We start from the raw sequence: 14,243 nt of genomic DNA on the forward strand, positions 1-14,243 counted from the left end.
TGTTTATTTGACCTCTTTGGGGGTGTTGGTTATCTGCTTTGTGTGGGTCAGCGCCACCACAATCCTGTGGTGCCTTTGTTCAGATGAGCTCCCTGGAGGTGGCAGTTTGCTCCTCCTTCATAGAAGACCAACCAACCATCACTTGGAAGGCTTTTGCTCTGGATAACTGACTTTGGTATTAGTTCACTTAATTTTTACCTTATGTTTGTCACTCAGTGGCTTGTACTCAACCATGCAGTCTGTTCTCATGCATTCAACCAACAACCTCAGCACCAACTAAACATTTTTGCAGCTTTGCGCTGAAATGTGAGTGTCAACCTCTGCAGTGTGATCTGAGCTGGAAGAAGATGATTAATAGGGGAAGAAGATAAATAATGGGGTACATCCCATGTCACTAGAAGAGTGTGTAGACCTGATAAGAACATAACAATCCCCCGAGGTGGCATTTGGAGGTGTTTCATGGAGAGAGGATGGAGCCATAGCAGTCTGGGTTCTTGCCATTGTGATTTTCCCAGTGCAATCACGTAACCTATGTGACCAGTTCTGGGGTTAAAGCAAAACCCAGGAACAAAACTTTTGTTTGCTTGTTTGTATGATAAATTTCCCTTGCTTTGCTCTCCTGTTTATCTTTCTATTCTAATTTTGGAGTAGGAAGAAGATAATATGACTCTGTAGGCCTTCTTCCCAGGAGCGTATAAAGAAAATATTTATAAAAGGGTATAAATAAACACTGTTTTGCTTCTAGATCCCATAGCTAGCAAACAGATCCTTTTCCCAGTTGTTATTAACAAATCCCCAAGTTCTGTAGATTGAGACTTACAAGAGCTAGTTTGCTTTTGCAGGATATGGGTGAGAACCACAGTTTTTCTTGTTTTCATCACTCTCTCCCCATGCCTCTCCACATAGGCCCACAGATATCATTGACACCAGCCTGAAATAAACAATTAACCTTCATCTCATGGTTCCAACTCAGGTATCCTTTAATACTCGAGATGGAACACTTGCACTAAATTTCAATTAAATAATTAAATGAATATACTGTACGGATCATTTCCGCTTGACTGATCGTTTGAAACTGCTCTAACAGACACCAATAGAGCTTTTTTTTTTAAACAGGATTTTGCTAGAATCTCTGAATCCAAACACAATTTTTTTCACAGTTTCTGTCAAACATCTGCTGTTAAAGGGACAGAGGGTTTTCCTGATTTATTCATTCTTTATTTCACTTAAAGCTTGCTCTTACTTTTATTTATTTTGGGCAGTTTATATCTAGCTGAAAAGAAACCCAGGCAATACTGAAATTCTCACAGCAGTTTGTGTATTTTGAGAGACTTTCTATTTCAGGCTCAAGAACTTTGACATGAAAAACATATTTTCACAAAGTCATGCTAAGCTGAGGAAGCCCAGCTCGGTCACTGGGGGTGACATCTGTTTTCATTAGTTGGAATAACACTTGGATCACCTCTTTTGCCCTGAACTGCTTTTTGTACCCATCCAAGCAGTTTTTAACCTGTTCTTTCTCAAAGAAGTGAATTAGTCACAAGCTGTAAAGTGGAAATGAATTCATAGCCATTGCTCTGAAGAAGTCTGAATGACTGTTGTCTTCTTTCTCTTGTTTATTCTTTCAGTTTTCAGAAACTGTATCTTTGGGGAGAGGGCTTCTCCCTTCCTCCTTTTTATGAGGGCTGGGACTGTAGAAACACAGAATATCCCAGGTTGGAAGGGACAAACAATGAGCATCCAGCCCAACCCCTGGCTTCATACAGGACCACCCAAACCCTATGTCTGACACTGGTGTCTCAGTGTTTCCTAAGCTCCTGCAGCTTGGGACCAAGCGCCCTTCTCTGAGCAGCTGTTCCATGCCCACTGCCCTCTGGGGCAAAGCCTTTCCTGGTCCCCCATCGTACACAGCAAATTTTAAACTCAACCACTTCATGGTCTCTATGGCCAAGGTAGCCACAAGTTGTCACTTCTCCCATAAGAAACTTTCTGTTTACAGATTACAAATCCAGGGGGACAGCTTTCTTAGTTAGCTCCCTTACTATCTGTCACAAGATCATATCATCAAGCCATTTTTAGGACTCTCCTGGACCTGTTTTATACCAGCTGTGTGGTATTCACCCTTAACATCTGGCAAGTTGAAGTCATCGTAAGGACAAGAGCACCTGATGCACAGGTATCCCTTCATTTCTTAAAGAGTAATTCTTTGGTGCTGTCACTGTGGCTGGGTTGCTACAGCAGACTCCCTCCCTGTCCTCTGGCTGTGTTGTCCGTAGACGTAGTCATGAGAACCTGCCAAATGTAAGGGAGTTTTATGTAGACATGTGAGTAACTAATGAGAGCAGACAAAATACACATTTTTTAAACAGCTGCACTCAGATGAGTGCTGCCTGGTAGCCTTAGAAGCTGCACAAAAGGCCATGCATCAGGCTGGGGTCTCTATATCGGTCCCTATGTTTGTAGATGTCCCGTCTGACTTTTTCCTTTCTTGCTTTTACACTATTCTTTATTCTTGAAAGCACTGCTAATATCTGTCAGGATCACGTTATTTCATATCTCCCTTGTCACTTCTGCTTCTTGCTTGCCACAGGCTCAGACATCTGACTGTGAGGTCCCAGATGCAGGAGGACAGCCAAAACCTGCTGCTCCCCTTTCTCTTCAAGCTCCTGGACAGCCTAGGAAGTGCATTTCTGGAAGCTGCCCTTGTGCGTGTCAGGTAAACACTCACTGTGAGCTGTGCCAATGTGGAACAAGCCTTCTTTGTTTCATAAGAGTTTGTTGGATGTCTGTAAAGGAACATGATGTGGAGGAAGACAAGTGCTCTTCTCACTGCCAAGCCTGAAGGGTTCAATCCAGGAATCACATGAAATGCTTCCCAAAGGCTGGGTAGGATGGAGTCTAAGAGGATGCTAAGAGACCAAAATGAAAATTAATAGTTAAAATGCCCAGTAGCTACTAAAATACAGTCTGAAGGGATGGCTGGCAATGCATTTCAAAAGAAAGCCTATTTTTTCCATGCAGATAATGCAGCTTACTGCTGCAGCAATGAAGACTGCAGGAGCATGGAGGGCACAGCCTCCATCAGTGCGCCAAGAAGAACCACATAGCTGTGGACACCTAATGTAGATGTGAGAGGATGGGAACACAGCAGCCACCTGCCTCCGCTTTGGGACAAGGAAAAAATGGAGATGTGAAGAAAATCTGCCAGCATTTTTTGCTTGGTTTCACTGATTTTCTCCCTGGCTGCACACAGCTGGTTCCACTTGAGCCATTGGGTCTGTGAAGGGGAGAGTTCAGCCAGTAGGTCCTGAGAAGAGAAGGGATTGAAATGATAAGGTGATCAAAAAATCAAGCTATTACAAACAAAGTCCTGCCAAAAAAAATCAAGGGAATGTTTTTAAAAGTTAAAAGTATCCCTGTTGTATGAAAGCACTGATTTACCTTAATAAAGTCAGGCCGGTCAAGCTGCAGAACACACCCCTTTAAATTTACGTGCTTATAAATTCTGAACCTGGTTTTATCAGCACGATAGGGATCCCAGACAAAATGGGTAGCACGCTGGCCATTGTGTGGATGCTACTGCTGCTTGGAGAGCGTCTGCAGGGGTCAGGTACTGCGCCTAATGCTGTTCAGACCTACCTCCCTCTCTTGTGTTTTCCTCTAAAATCAATATTGCACATTTTGTAGCTTGTTGCAAAGCCCATTCTAAATGGCAATATCTTGGGAGTTAATAGAATTGCAGGGCTGGTGATGCTATTCAAATATATTGGGTGTATATTGAGGATGTGCTCTTTGGAAAGCTGCTGTAGAGCATTCTCTTTTGTATCCTTATGACCCCAAAGACATGGCAGCTGCTCTAACAGTTGATCTCATTTCTTTTTGTCTTCTAAAGAACCGACCCTGAGGCTAGTGAATGGGCAGAACAGATGCCAGGGCCGCGTTGAAATATTTTACAGTGGAGCATGGGGAACAGTTTGCGATGACTCCTGGGACATGGATGATGCCAACGTGGTCTGTGCTCAGCTTGGGTGTGGACGGGCCACTGATGCCGTGGGGGCAGCCCAGTTTGGTGAGGGCACAGGAGACATCCTGCTGGATGAAGTGCAGTGCCAAGGGAATGAGGCTCTCCTCTGGCAGTGCTCCCATGATGGATGGCTCAACACCAATTGCCTTCATCAGGAAGATGCTGGTGTCATCTGTGCAGGTAAGCTGAGATTTATTGTCATCAGTGATCAGTAATGGTTATAAGTATAAGCCAGAATGAGGTCCGGGTGCTCAACAAATGGCAGCTGAACTACCAAATCATCATCAAGCTATACAGAACATCCCCAAACTATTCCTCTGTATTTCAGCAAATGCTTCTTAAGAGAGCACTACAACCCACCCATTACCTTTCACATTCAAAATCTTCAGATAATTAACTCTATTACACAGTTATGTTGTCTTCTTTCTGTGGAGCCATAATGCCATTCTGAGACTTGTCAATCCAGCCATTCCCACTGCTTCCTAACTAAAGGATGAATTCAGCTGATTATCCCTAAGATCACTGAGAAAATAATCAGCTATTTCCACACGCAGTGTGAAATAGGGTCTTTCGTGAGACATATTGCTTAATGTGAAAATACATAGCACCATGCATTTTAAAACAAAGCTTAGCTCATGTAGACAAAATCCCAATGTGCTTTGTGTTGTACAGCAGTGTAGATAAAGAGGAATCTTTAGTTTGTTAAGAAAGTGATCTTTCTCACTCTGCTCTTTCTTTTATTTCAGGTTCTTTGATGTCTGAAATTCCTGGTAATTTTCATCCCATCTCTTCATCCAGTTTGCTGACTATTTTGTTTCACTTAGTATAGTCATTTAGTATAGTTTATGAAGAAGTATTTACAAGTACCTTAGTCACGGTATCCTTTTGATGTATGTATATCAAACATTTCTGAGTATGCATCCCCACAAGTTTGTGACCATATCATATATTAGTCACAACCCCTTGTGTTAGGAATATGCTCTATTTTCAAGTTTTTTGTGTGATCATATCAGTTCAATTCCACAAGTTTTCACTTAAAAAAAAGTTGATAAATACTTTTGGCCAATCATCTGCTAATCATTTAGACAGTAATTGCTATAGTCTCAAATGTCTAACAGCCTACCTAAAACCTCACAATATGGGAGGATCCTTCCTAAATAACTCTTTCACTTTTATCTTTCCAAAGACGTGTCCCTGAGGTTGGTGAATGGGAGGAACCGATGCGAGGGCCGTGTCGAAGTCCATTACCAGGGCAACTGGGGCACTGTCTGCGATGACTCCTGGGACCTGCAGGATGCCAAGGTGGTGTGCAGCCAGCTGGGCTGTGGCAGGGCTATTTCTGCCCTCGGAAATGCCAATTTTAGCCAAGGCTCAGGAGAGATCCTCCTTGATGATGTGCAGTGCAGAGGGAACGAGGCCTACCTCTGGGAGTGCCCCAGCAGAGGGTGGTCCGTCCATAACTGCGCACACGTGGAAGATGCTGGTGTTGTTTGCTCAGGTGTGTTTTATGTATTTCTATACAATGCTCCATTCTATGGCCAGTCAGAGCATGAGGGACAGCCCTGTCCTGGCCACTGTGCTCCTTTCCAAGGCTGCTTGCCAAAAACCAGGCAGAACCTTCATGTTTGAAGCAACTTTTTTCACCTGTAGCATTGGTTCTGTTTGATAGTTGCTTTTCTTTATCGTTCAGCATTGTATATTAGTGATTTCCACAGCAATTAACTACAGATTACCTGTAAATAAGCTGAAAAATTGTACACTCCATAGATATGTCAGCCTAGGTTAGGTCTTTCAATGAAAATGGAATAACAGTCCAAGAGAGCTACCAGGTGGGGTACAACCATTTTCCAGCTGCTTCAGTCCATCTGCTGGCATGTCCTGCTCCTTCTGGGACCTGGATGTTCCTTTCCTGTTGGTTATCGCATAACTAGAAGGTCAGCAAACAGAGCCATCCCATGGAGAAGTGCCAGAGCAGGCACAGAGGACAGGTCCAGCCTGGTGTTGGTGGCACCTGGCACAGCTTGTCCCTGTGGACTTAACACAAAGGTGCCATTGTGTTGGAGGTGGAACAAACAGTGGTCTTCATTGTCACAGTGAGTAATAGCCTGTTTGGACACCCATCTGCTGAACTCTGTGGCAATCTGCACTCATCCTGGACTGGTTAATAGCAATAATGCAGCACAGACTGCACTGAAATGCATGCTAGAAACAGGCCTACAAAATTGAATTCGTACATTATGAGAAACCCTTGGCCTTGACATGGGAATCTATGTGCACTTCAGAGAATACCTTGGACCTTCAGTTTTTTCCTTCTCAAATCTAAAAGCCATTAGAAAGGAAACGTTGGCCATTGCTGGTCTCTTCCAGTTTCTCAGAATACTTCTACTCCCTAGAAAAATTTCCTCTGTAGCATTTAGATCAAATCCCTTGTTTTTACCTTGGTTACCTTGGGGTTCTTTGCTAGTGATTACATTATCTCTTCTATAATGTATTTTTATCACTTAAAAGCTTTGTAAAGTCATAATTCATATTTTCCCCTGAAGTCATTCACTTATATATTTCAGAATGGATCTAGCTTCTGCTGTAGACCTGTGTGACAGTTTCCACACAAAGAGAATTATTCTGTATAGCACTATTCACATAGTGCAATATATTCTCATAGCATAATGTGCAATGAGACACTTCAGCAGTAGATTCAGCTGTTACTGCCGTGACTCAGAACTCCACCTAAAAATGAGCTATGCTTTGTTTTCTTGTTTTCAGCTTCCACAGGACCTGAAGTGACAGGTAAGTGTCTTAAATTCGTGTCATTCTCTTTAATGTCCTCATGTTTTGATGTTTCAGAACTGGATTTGTACAGCTAAAAGCTCTGAAGGGGAGATTTTGTTGCTGTCTACAATAACTTGAGATTATAGAGAAGACAGTGCACAGCAGTAGGTAGAAATCCCACCATGATAAAAAAGAATTACTTCTTTTCCATGACATGGTCAAACAGTAGAACAGAAACCAAGAGGAGCAGTGAGATCTCCATCCTTGGAGATACTCCACACTCTCCCAAACAGGACCCAGAATAGCTTGCTGGGGCTAAAGCAGAGATCTCTGGAAGTCCCTTCTGACCCACACAAGCCTCTGACTTTGTCTTACAAAGAAGGTTCAGTGAAACTCTCTTTTTTCTTTCAAAGACATGTCAGTGAGGTTGGTGAATGGATGGAACCAGTGTGAAGGGCGTGTTGAAATCCTTTACAAAGGAGCCTGGGGGACCATTTGTGATGATTCCTGGGATATAAATGATGCAGACGTTGTCTGTAACCAGCAGGCTTGTGGACATGCTGTATCATCTTCAGGAAATGTCACCTTTACTCACGGCCCGAGATATATTGTCATGGATGATGTGCAGTGCAGAGGGAATGAGAACTACCTGTGGGAATGTTCTCACAGGGGGTGGTGTAGAGAGGAGTGTGACAGCCGGCGCGATGCCAGCGTCATTTGCTCAGGTACACACTGATATATTTGCTTTGTTGAGAAGAGAAATACTTGGTTTAATTTCAAGTTTTGTCAAATTGAAAATCGCTCCCCCTGATCTCGAGCATTTTTTTTCAGCAGAGTCGTGGTTCTGTTGCTGGAAAGAGAATTTCCCTTCTTTTCTTACACGGTCACAATTTGTTCTTGCAATCTTCTATTTAGTTAAGCTTCAAAAACTTTTAGAGCATTTTAATTGTCATTGCTCAGAATGCATCTACAGCTTCTGTACTGCTGTCGTGTTATTTTAATCACCTGTAATCCATATTAGCCAGTTCAGTTTGCTTGCTACCAGACTAGCAAGAAGCACCAGAAAATAATCCTGAGGCACATTCTGCCCTTACAGAACCAACGAGCTTTCACATAGGAGACTTCTCACAAGCTTAAGGTCCTAATCCCACATGCCTTTCCTTGACAAAGCTTCTATTGAGTGCTGCAATCTATTTATTTGAGTGAGATAATCAGGACCAAATCCAAAGGTGTAGAGTCATGACTTACAGTCCAGGGGCAGGAAGCAAGAAGGAGAAGGAACCAGAGCTTTGCTAGATCCCCCCTGAAGAAAGATGTGCTTAGACTTCTGTCAGTCTTAGATCCTTACTGAAATTTAACTTTGGAAACTTTCTGCCTCTGTTAGATGTTATAAGAATGTGCAAAGTTCTATCCTAATCTCCATAGGTTTCTAAGTCGCTGGCAAGCAAAGTCATATTGCAATCTCACGTCTCACCATTTTTATTATCTTCAGGAACAGATTATGTAACCAGTCATTAAACACTTTCTGAAACAAAAACAGACATTGTAAAGGAAAAAAAAGCAGCTCTTAACAATTAATTACTTTTTGAAACATTGATGACTGAAATGTGCATTTTGTCTGTTTCTTCCCATCACAGCTTCTACAGGAACTGAAATACCCGGTAATTTCAATTTCATACTTATTCAGTAGTTTCTATCTAGAATTTTTTAAAGCATAAGCAATTTCTTGCTAAAATGACTATGAATCATGTTCTGACTTGGACTTTTGGAGCTTGAATAAGTCTTCATTGGAATCCATGGTTATATAAAAGAAAAGGTATTGGATTAATCAGTATTTTAAACATTCCATCAGTTGGATGGAGCTACATCATAAACACACACACACAAAGACCATTTTATTCCATGCTCTAATAAAACTTTGAGCCCCTTAAATGATATTAAAACACAAGGAGAAGAAGTTATGGTTATTAGAAAGTCATGGCCCTGTTGTGCTGCTTTGGCTTGATTAACCTGATCTCTTGGTCAACTCCATTTCTATGAGTAAAACTTTGATTCTGTTCTACTGATTATAATGTACTGCCATTAATGAATTGATAAATGCCCACTAGTGTTTATTTAATGCAAGTTATTTCTTTCATTGCTATTAATCCCATCACAGAAATTAAAATGGGAATGAAAACCTGGTTTAGGCAACTGTGAACACTGCCATGCCCTGGCAGCAAGCCTTGGTTCCAAGGGTGAACCAGGAAACAGCACATGAGTGCAAACAGTGACCCAAGGTCAGCTGGCATTTATCCATGCTGTCCTCACCTTCACTGGGGAGGAAAGGCCATGACATTGTACAATAGCCAGAGCAACACGTTGAATCAGCTCCAGAACTACTCCAGAATTTTAACTTTGCAGTTTGATAGTCTCCAGGCTCTTATCTCCTTCTCTCTTCTTTTTCACAGAGGTGTCCATGAGGCTGATAGATGGCAGAAACAGATGTGAAGGGCGCGTAGAAATCTACTATAAGGGAAGCTGGGGGACCGTATGTGACGATTTCTGGGACATAAATGATGCGCGGGTCGTGTGCAGGCAGCTGGGATGTGGAGATGCTCTCTCTGCACTGGGAAAAGCACATTTCAATCCAGGGGCAGGGGAGATATTCCTGGATGATGTGCAGTGCCATGGAAATGAATCCTACCTGTGGGAATGCTCTCACAGAGGATGGGCCACACATAACTGTGGGCACAGAGAAGATGCCGGTGTGCGTTGCTCAGGTACAAGTGGAATGGTTCTATTTATTTAAGTAAAACTCTGCATTGTGTAAATTGAGAATCTTATCAGCAGCCTGAGGCGAGGGTAATAGCAACAAAGATGGCAGAGCTGTAATTAGACATATGGTAAGGCAGAAATAAAGCAGTCGGCTGCCTCTCTGTTTTCCTCCATGTATCTTCTGGTCTGGGATGCTCAGAAGATGCTCCTGGTGGTCAGTCAGTGACACTAATGTGAGTGCAGAGAGAAGGAATGTTGCTTTCTATGCAGGATGCCAGAGGAGGAGATACTTGGTGGCTTGGTAGACACTTTGGGTTTCATAGGCATGGCACTCCCACAAGAGTTTGTTTTTAGATGCCATTCATAAAGAATTAAATCTTACTCTATCTTTTCAACATAAGTTAAACGTTTTCTTGATTAAGGTAATTAAGGATAGTATATTATCAGTTACTTAGTTTTAGAACAAATTAGACGATATAAGAGACTCCCACCAGGTAAAGCAAAGTTTTGTTTTGCATTTGTTCTGCTGCTGCTGTTGATAATTATTTCTTCTGAAATGCAAGTGAAGCTGCTGAAATTAAGCTTTTCATGTTTATTCCCAATCCACAGCTTCCAGGGGAGCCAGAACACCTGGTAAGTCTTCTCATTTCTTTAACTGATCATTCTAAGAACTGGGTATCTACTGTTAAGCACAGTTTGCTTTTGTTTGATGCAAAGCCTTGGGGGAAAAGGTAACATTTGAGGAGAAGGGACAAGTTCCACACTGCAGCATTTCAAAAGGTGTAGGTGATTATAGAGGGCTCGAATGTTGGGAAACCACTTTAAAGAGAAATATAATGTTTGTATGTCACTGATTGAAAGCCAGACTGTGTCAGTACTCAACAAATCACACAGCAAGGAGGGAAAACCTTGGACACACTGTCAGAAATTCATCGTGACGTTTATTTCTGCTCTGTCTTTGCCAGAATTAGCTCTGCGCCTGGAGAATGGTGGCAATCGATGTGAGGGACGTGTAGAAATATTTTACAAAGGACAGTGGGGAACAGTCTGTGATGATCGGTGGGATATCAACGATGCTCGGGTTGTCTGCAGACAGCTGGGTTGTGGGCTGCCCATCTCAGCACCAGGAGATGCCCAGTTTGGGGAAGGCTCTGGGGTTATTTTCCTGGATGACGTGCAGTGCAGAGGGAATGAAGCTTATGTATGGGAATGCTCCCACAACGGTCTGTCAAGACATAACTGTGGCCACAATGAAGATGCCAGTGTTGTCTGTTCAGGTATGCTCTGCTTTGGCTTCTTCATTTCAAGAATCCCCCTTGATGCAGATTTTGAAGTATAGCTGACAATCATTAGGAGCTGAGCCTATGATGGAAAACCATTTCTTTCTCCACTGCTGTGGACTAAAAGACCTAACAATTATGAATCTCATACCTATTTACCAGCTCATTTGATCACTTTTCTCTCTGGTTGTTCTTACAGGGCCTGCAGCATAAGGAGAGGAAATAAAGATGTGCATTACCTTTAAGGCTGGTAAACTTCTAAGGCATCATCATAAATAAGTAATAAACTCTTTCATTGCATGACATTGCTTACTACTCATCCATCTTTTCTCCATACCCAGTCTCTAATTGCATTATTTGTCCAAAATGTCACAGTTAAACAGGATATCTGCTTTTCCACACAGTGTTTGTGGGAAGGAGAGCCATCCCTTGTGAACCTCTCACCCAACACACCACCCTGGGGCATGTGGGGCAGGAGAGGTGGCACTCCAAGATGTACCACTGAAGCATTCCCTGTTGATCCCTTTATAGGTCCTATACCTATTAAGGGACAAAATTAATACCTCCAAAGGGCACTGGTGATACTCTGTGTGATTCCTAGTGATGGCAATTGCTGAGATAGAAGGGATTTTCTTTGAAGCTGAGGAAGATGTTGAGAAAACTTTAATGAGATTATACCATGTAAACATCAAAAGTAGAAAAAACAACAAGAAAGTGGCAACAAGAAGTGCCAAGATAAGTAACCTGTGTTGACAAGGAGTGCTGGCCAATTAAACTATCTGGGTAACAGGATGAAATGACCTGTAGTTCTGCATGCAGAGCCAAGACCACTGGTACCCATTTATATTGGCACAGCCTTCATCTCTGACAAAGGTTTTCTCTCAAGGGATTCACAGGGGTTGATGGGGGGCTTCCGAAGACTGAATGGCAACACCTTTCTTTCAACACAGTGTGTCTGGGAACTGGAAGCTGTACCCAGCACTCAGTACTCAGTTTTGCCTACAAAAGAGGGCTTCCCATGTAAAAGTCCCACTTTGCTTTATGAAGAAATTTGCCATAATTGTGGAGAACCCACTTGAAGGCTGTATTGCCAGAGATGTGATTTATTTCTACCTGGCTTTGCCGTTTTCTCCAGACACTCTTTAGTGCACAAAATGCATTTTGGAACCTGCTGGAGTTGGATTTAGCAGAATGGCTGGCAGAGAGGAAACTTGAAAAGAGAAAGAACTGAAAATCTTTCCTTATGTCTTCCCTCAGAGTAATATGCAGCAAAACACAGACAAGTTCTGCTCACAGCAGCCACATCCCCAGGCTGACTGAAGTCAAGGACCGGCACATGGCAATTGCTATGGCAGCATTTAAGTGGCAATATTATGTGGCATATCAGTAAATTCTTCCTGCTTCACTCTTGTTAATTCACGAGTAATCTGCAGTGACCCAAAAATGCATTGACATGACCCAAAACAAAAGTAGACCCGTGCATCATCACACAGGTTCATACACCACTGTTTTCTTTATCGGGGAAGAAGAAATACAGTTAAATATTTGTACAAGAAACTGGCTAGGAGAAAGGCAGGCAGTGCTAGTTAATCTGTCACAGATATCTCAACCAGATTCCTTACAAATATTAGTTATGAGAGCTATGACGTGTTGTGGTTTATAACGCCACTAAGATAGAATGAATAAGGAGCTGAAAGGGAAGATGAAATGGGTGCTGTCTCAGAAGGGACAGATTCTCCAAAATGCCCTCTAACAAGGAATGCAAACAACCTGCATGCAGTCTGTAGATGTTTCATACATCATTTATTTTACCCTCTGCTTGCTTGTTATGGTATTTACTACTGTTAAGGCCTCTAGGGACCCTACAAAAGATCTGAGTCGTTAGGTCATGTTATCCCATATGTCCTTGAGGACGGTGCCTCGCTGCCCTCCAGTGGTAGCAGCCTCACAGCAGTAGCTCTGCCTTTTCTGATTGCTTGCTGCCCCTCAAGCTCTGTCTTTATGGAGTGTATAACACTACAGATTTCCATGGATGTAGACTGAAAAAGCTGGAAAAAGCTTTGCACGGAGGAGTAGGTGCAGCAAAGCTCCAGCACTCTGTGAGGAGAGCTCAACATCCACCCTCCAGCGTAAAGCTATTTCACTATAGACAAATACTCTTTGTTTTCAGAGTGAATTTTGATAGAGTTCTTTAAGAAGATTTCCTGGGAAACAGCATTGAGAATCCAAGACCACAAAGGTCAGCCCTACTGTCATCACTGCTACTTCCTGCCATGCAGGATTAGTTTGCTTGCTTAGCTTTGGACTGAAGACTCACCACCTCCTCTTTAATGGTGCCTTCGATGTCCGTGACAAGAGCTTCAATGTTTAATGTGGAGGCTGGTTGCTCTTTCTCATCAAACACTATGGATTAGCTGTACGAATCTGCTGCCCTTGCTCACATCTATACCTACCACCACTTCTCCTCAAATAGGGTACAAAACAGCCTGCACTGGGATCCAGTTTTACCAGGCAAAAGTAGGGGAGCTCTCGGTTCTAAGCATGTCTGCTGGGCTTCTTTGAGATTCTTTGAGGTTGAGAAATGCTGAAAAAGAGAACCTTGAGGTTCCTTCGTGTTCTTTTTGTTCCCAAAGTGAGACGTGTTTGTATAAAATAACTTCATTGCTGTTAGGAAAGAAAACTGTTACATACTGTACCAGGCCCAGCTTACAGCTGTTTGGATAGAAATATTGATAAGGATCTACTATAAACCCATTTATTCACTTCAGGAAATGGCAACAGAGTTCAAGTAATCCACACACACGGAACTGGGAGTTTAAACACTTGACACGACTGGTTTTGCTCAAGAAGGTATTAGGATGTAAGAACATGGATGTTTGGATAGGCACAATATGTCATAGTGCGTTGAGAAAATAAGAAAAGACCTCATGGAACAAATGAATTGGTGTTTGTTTTGAAGTCTGCTAAGAACCTTTAGTTTTGCTTTTTCTCTCTAGCTGAGACCCAGCGTCTCCCTGCCAGTGCTTAATGAAGCAGAGCTGGAGGCATCCTTTGGGGATATCCTACCTTCTGCCTCTCCTCCTATGATCTGCTCTCTGTTACCAGCAGACTAAAACCTATTACTAGTTTCTCCCCTTCAGCTGACAATTGCTTTGTGCCTCAGTCCTTTTGTGCAGTATCTCACAGATGTATTTTGCAATACACAAAGGCTCCACTTCTATAGTTACGAAGGATGTAACACACAGGACTGTCACATAGCATGTGTACTTGTCCACTGAAGGGGAAAAATTCAGACTAGCTTGTTCAGGAACACACTAGCTGTGAAACTGGTAGATGGAGAATGGGGAGTAAGTTCTCAGTAGACTCTACTGGTCTTCCCCAGAACAGTGCATGGCAGCTGGTCATGCCTCTCT

General features: G+C 42.6%; 1 protein-coding gene across 1 annotated transcript; it reads left to right on the plus strand.

The window, feature by feature from the left end:
* The first annotated feature begins 3,496 nt into the window (after positions 1-3,496).
* On the plus strand, positions 3,497-11,135 carry LOC107316283 (deleted in malignant brain tumors 1 protein-like). Its single transcript, XM_015867573.2, has 10 exons — positions 3,497-3,610; positions 3,893-4,204; positions 4,771-4,794; positions 5,211-5,522; positions 6,788-6,811; positions 8,431-8,454; positions 9,244-9,555; positions 10,160-10,183; positions 10,516-10,827; positions 11,030-11,135. The coding sequence occupies exons 1-10, from the start codon at positions 3,547-3,549 to the stop codon at positions 11,041-11,043; spliced, it is 1,422 nt and encodes a 473-aa protein (XP_015723059.1). The 5' UTR covers positions 3,497-3,546; the 3' UTR covers positions 11,044-11,135.
* Positions 11,136-14,243: the final 3,108 nt, after the last annotated feature.

The sequence above is a fragment of the Coturnix japonica genome, chromosome 6 (assembly GCF_001577835.2).
Source record: "Coturnix japonica isolate 7356 chromosome 6, Coturnix japonica 2.1, whole genome shotgun sequence".
Taxonomy (NCBI): domain Eukaryota; kingdom Metazoa; phylum Chordata; class Aves; order Galliformes; family Phasianidae; genus Coturnix; species Coturnix japonica.

Excerpts from the sequence above, each read along its gene's own strand:
- LOC107316283 (XM_015867573.2), top strand. The coding sequence starts at position 3,547 with ATGGGTAGCACGCTGGCCATTGTGTGGATGCTACTGCTGCTTGGAGAG. Across the intron at positions 4,795-5,210 it reads TTTGATGTCTGAAATTCCTG|ACGTGTCCCTGAGGTTGGTG; the intron begins GTAATTTTCATC and ends ATCTTTCCAAAG. Across the intron at positions 5,523-6,787 it reads TGCTGGTGTTGTTTGCTCAG|CTTCCACAGGACCTGAAGTG; the intron begins GTGTGTTTTATG and ends TCTTGTTTTCAG.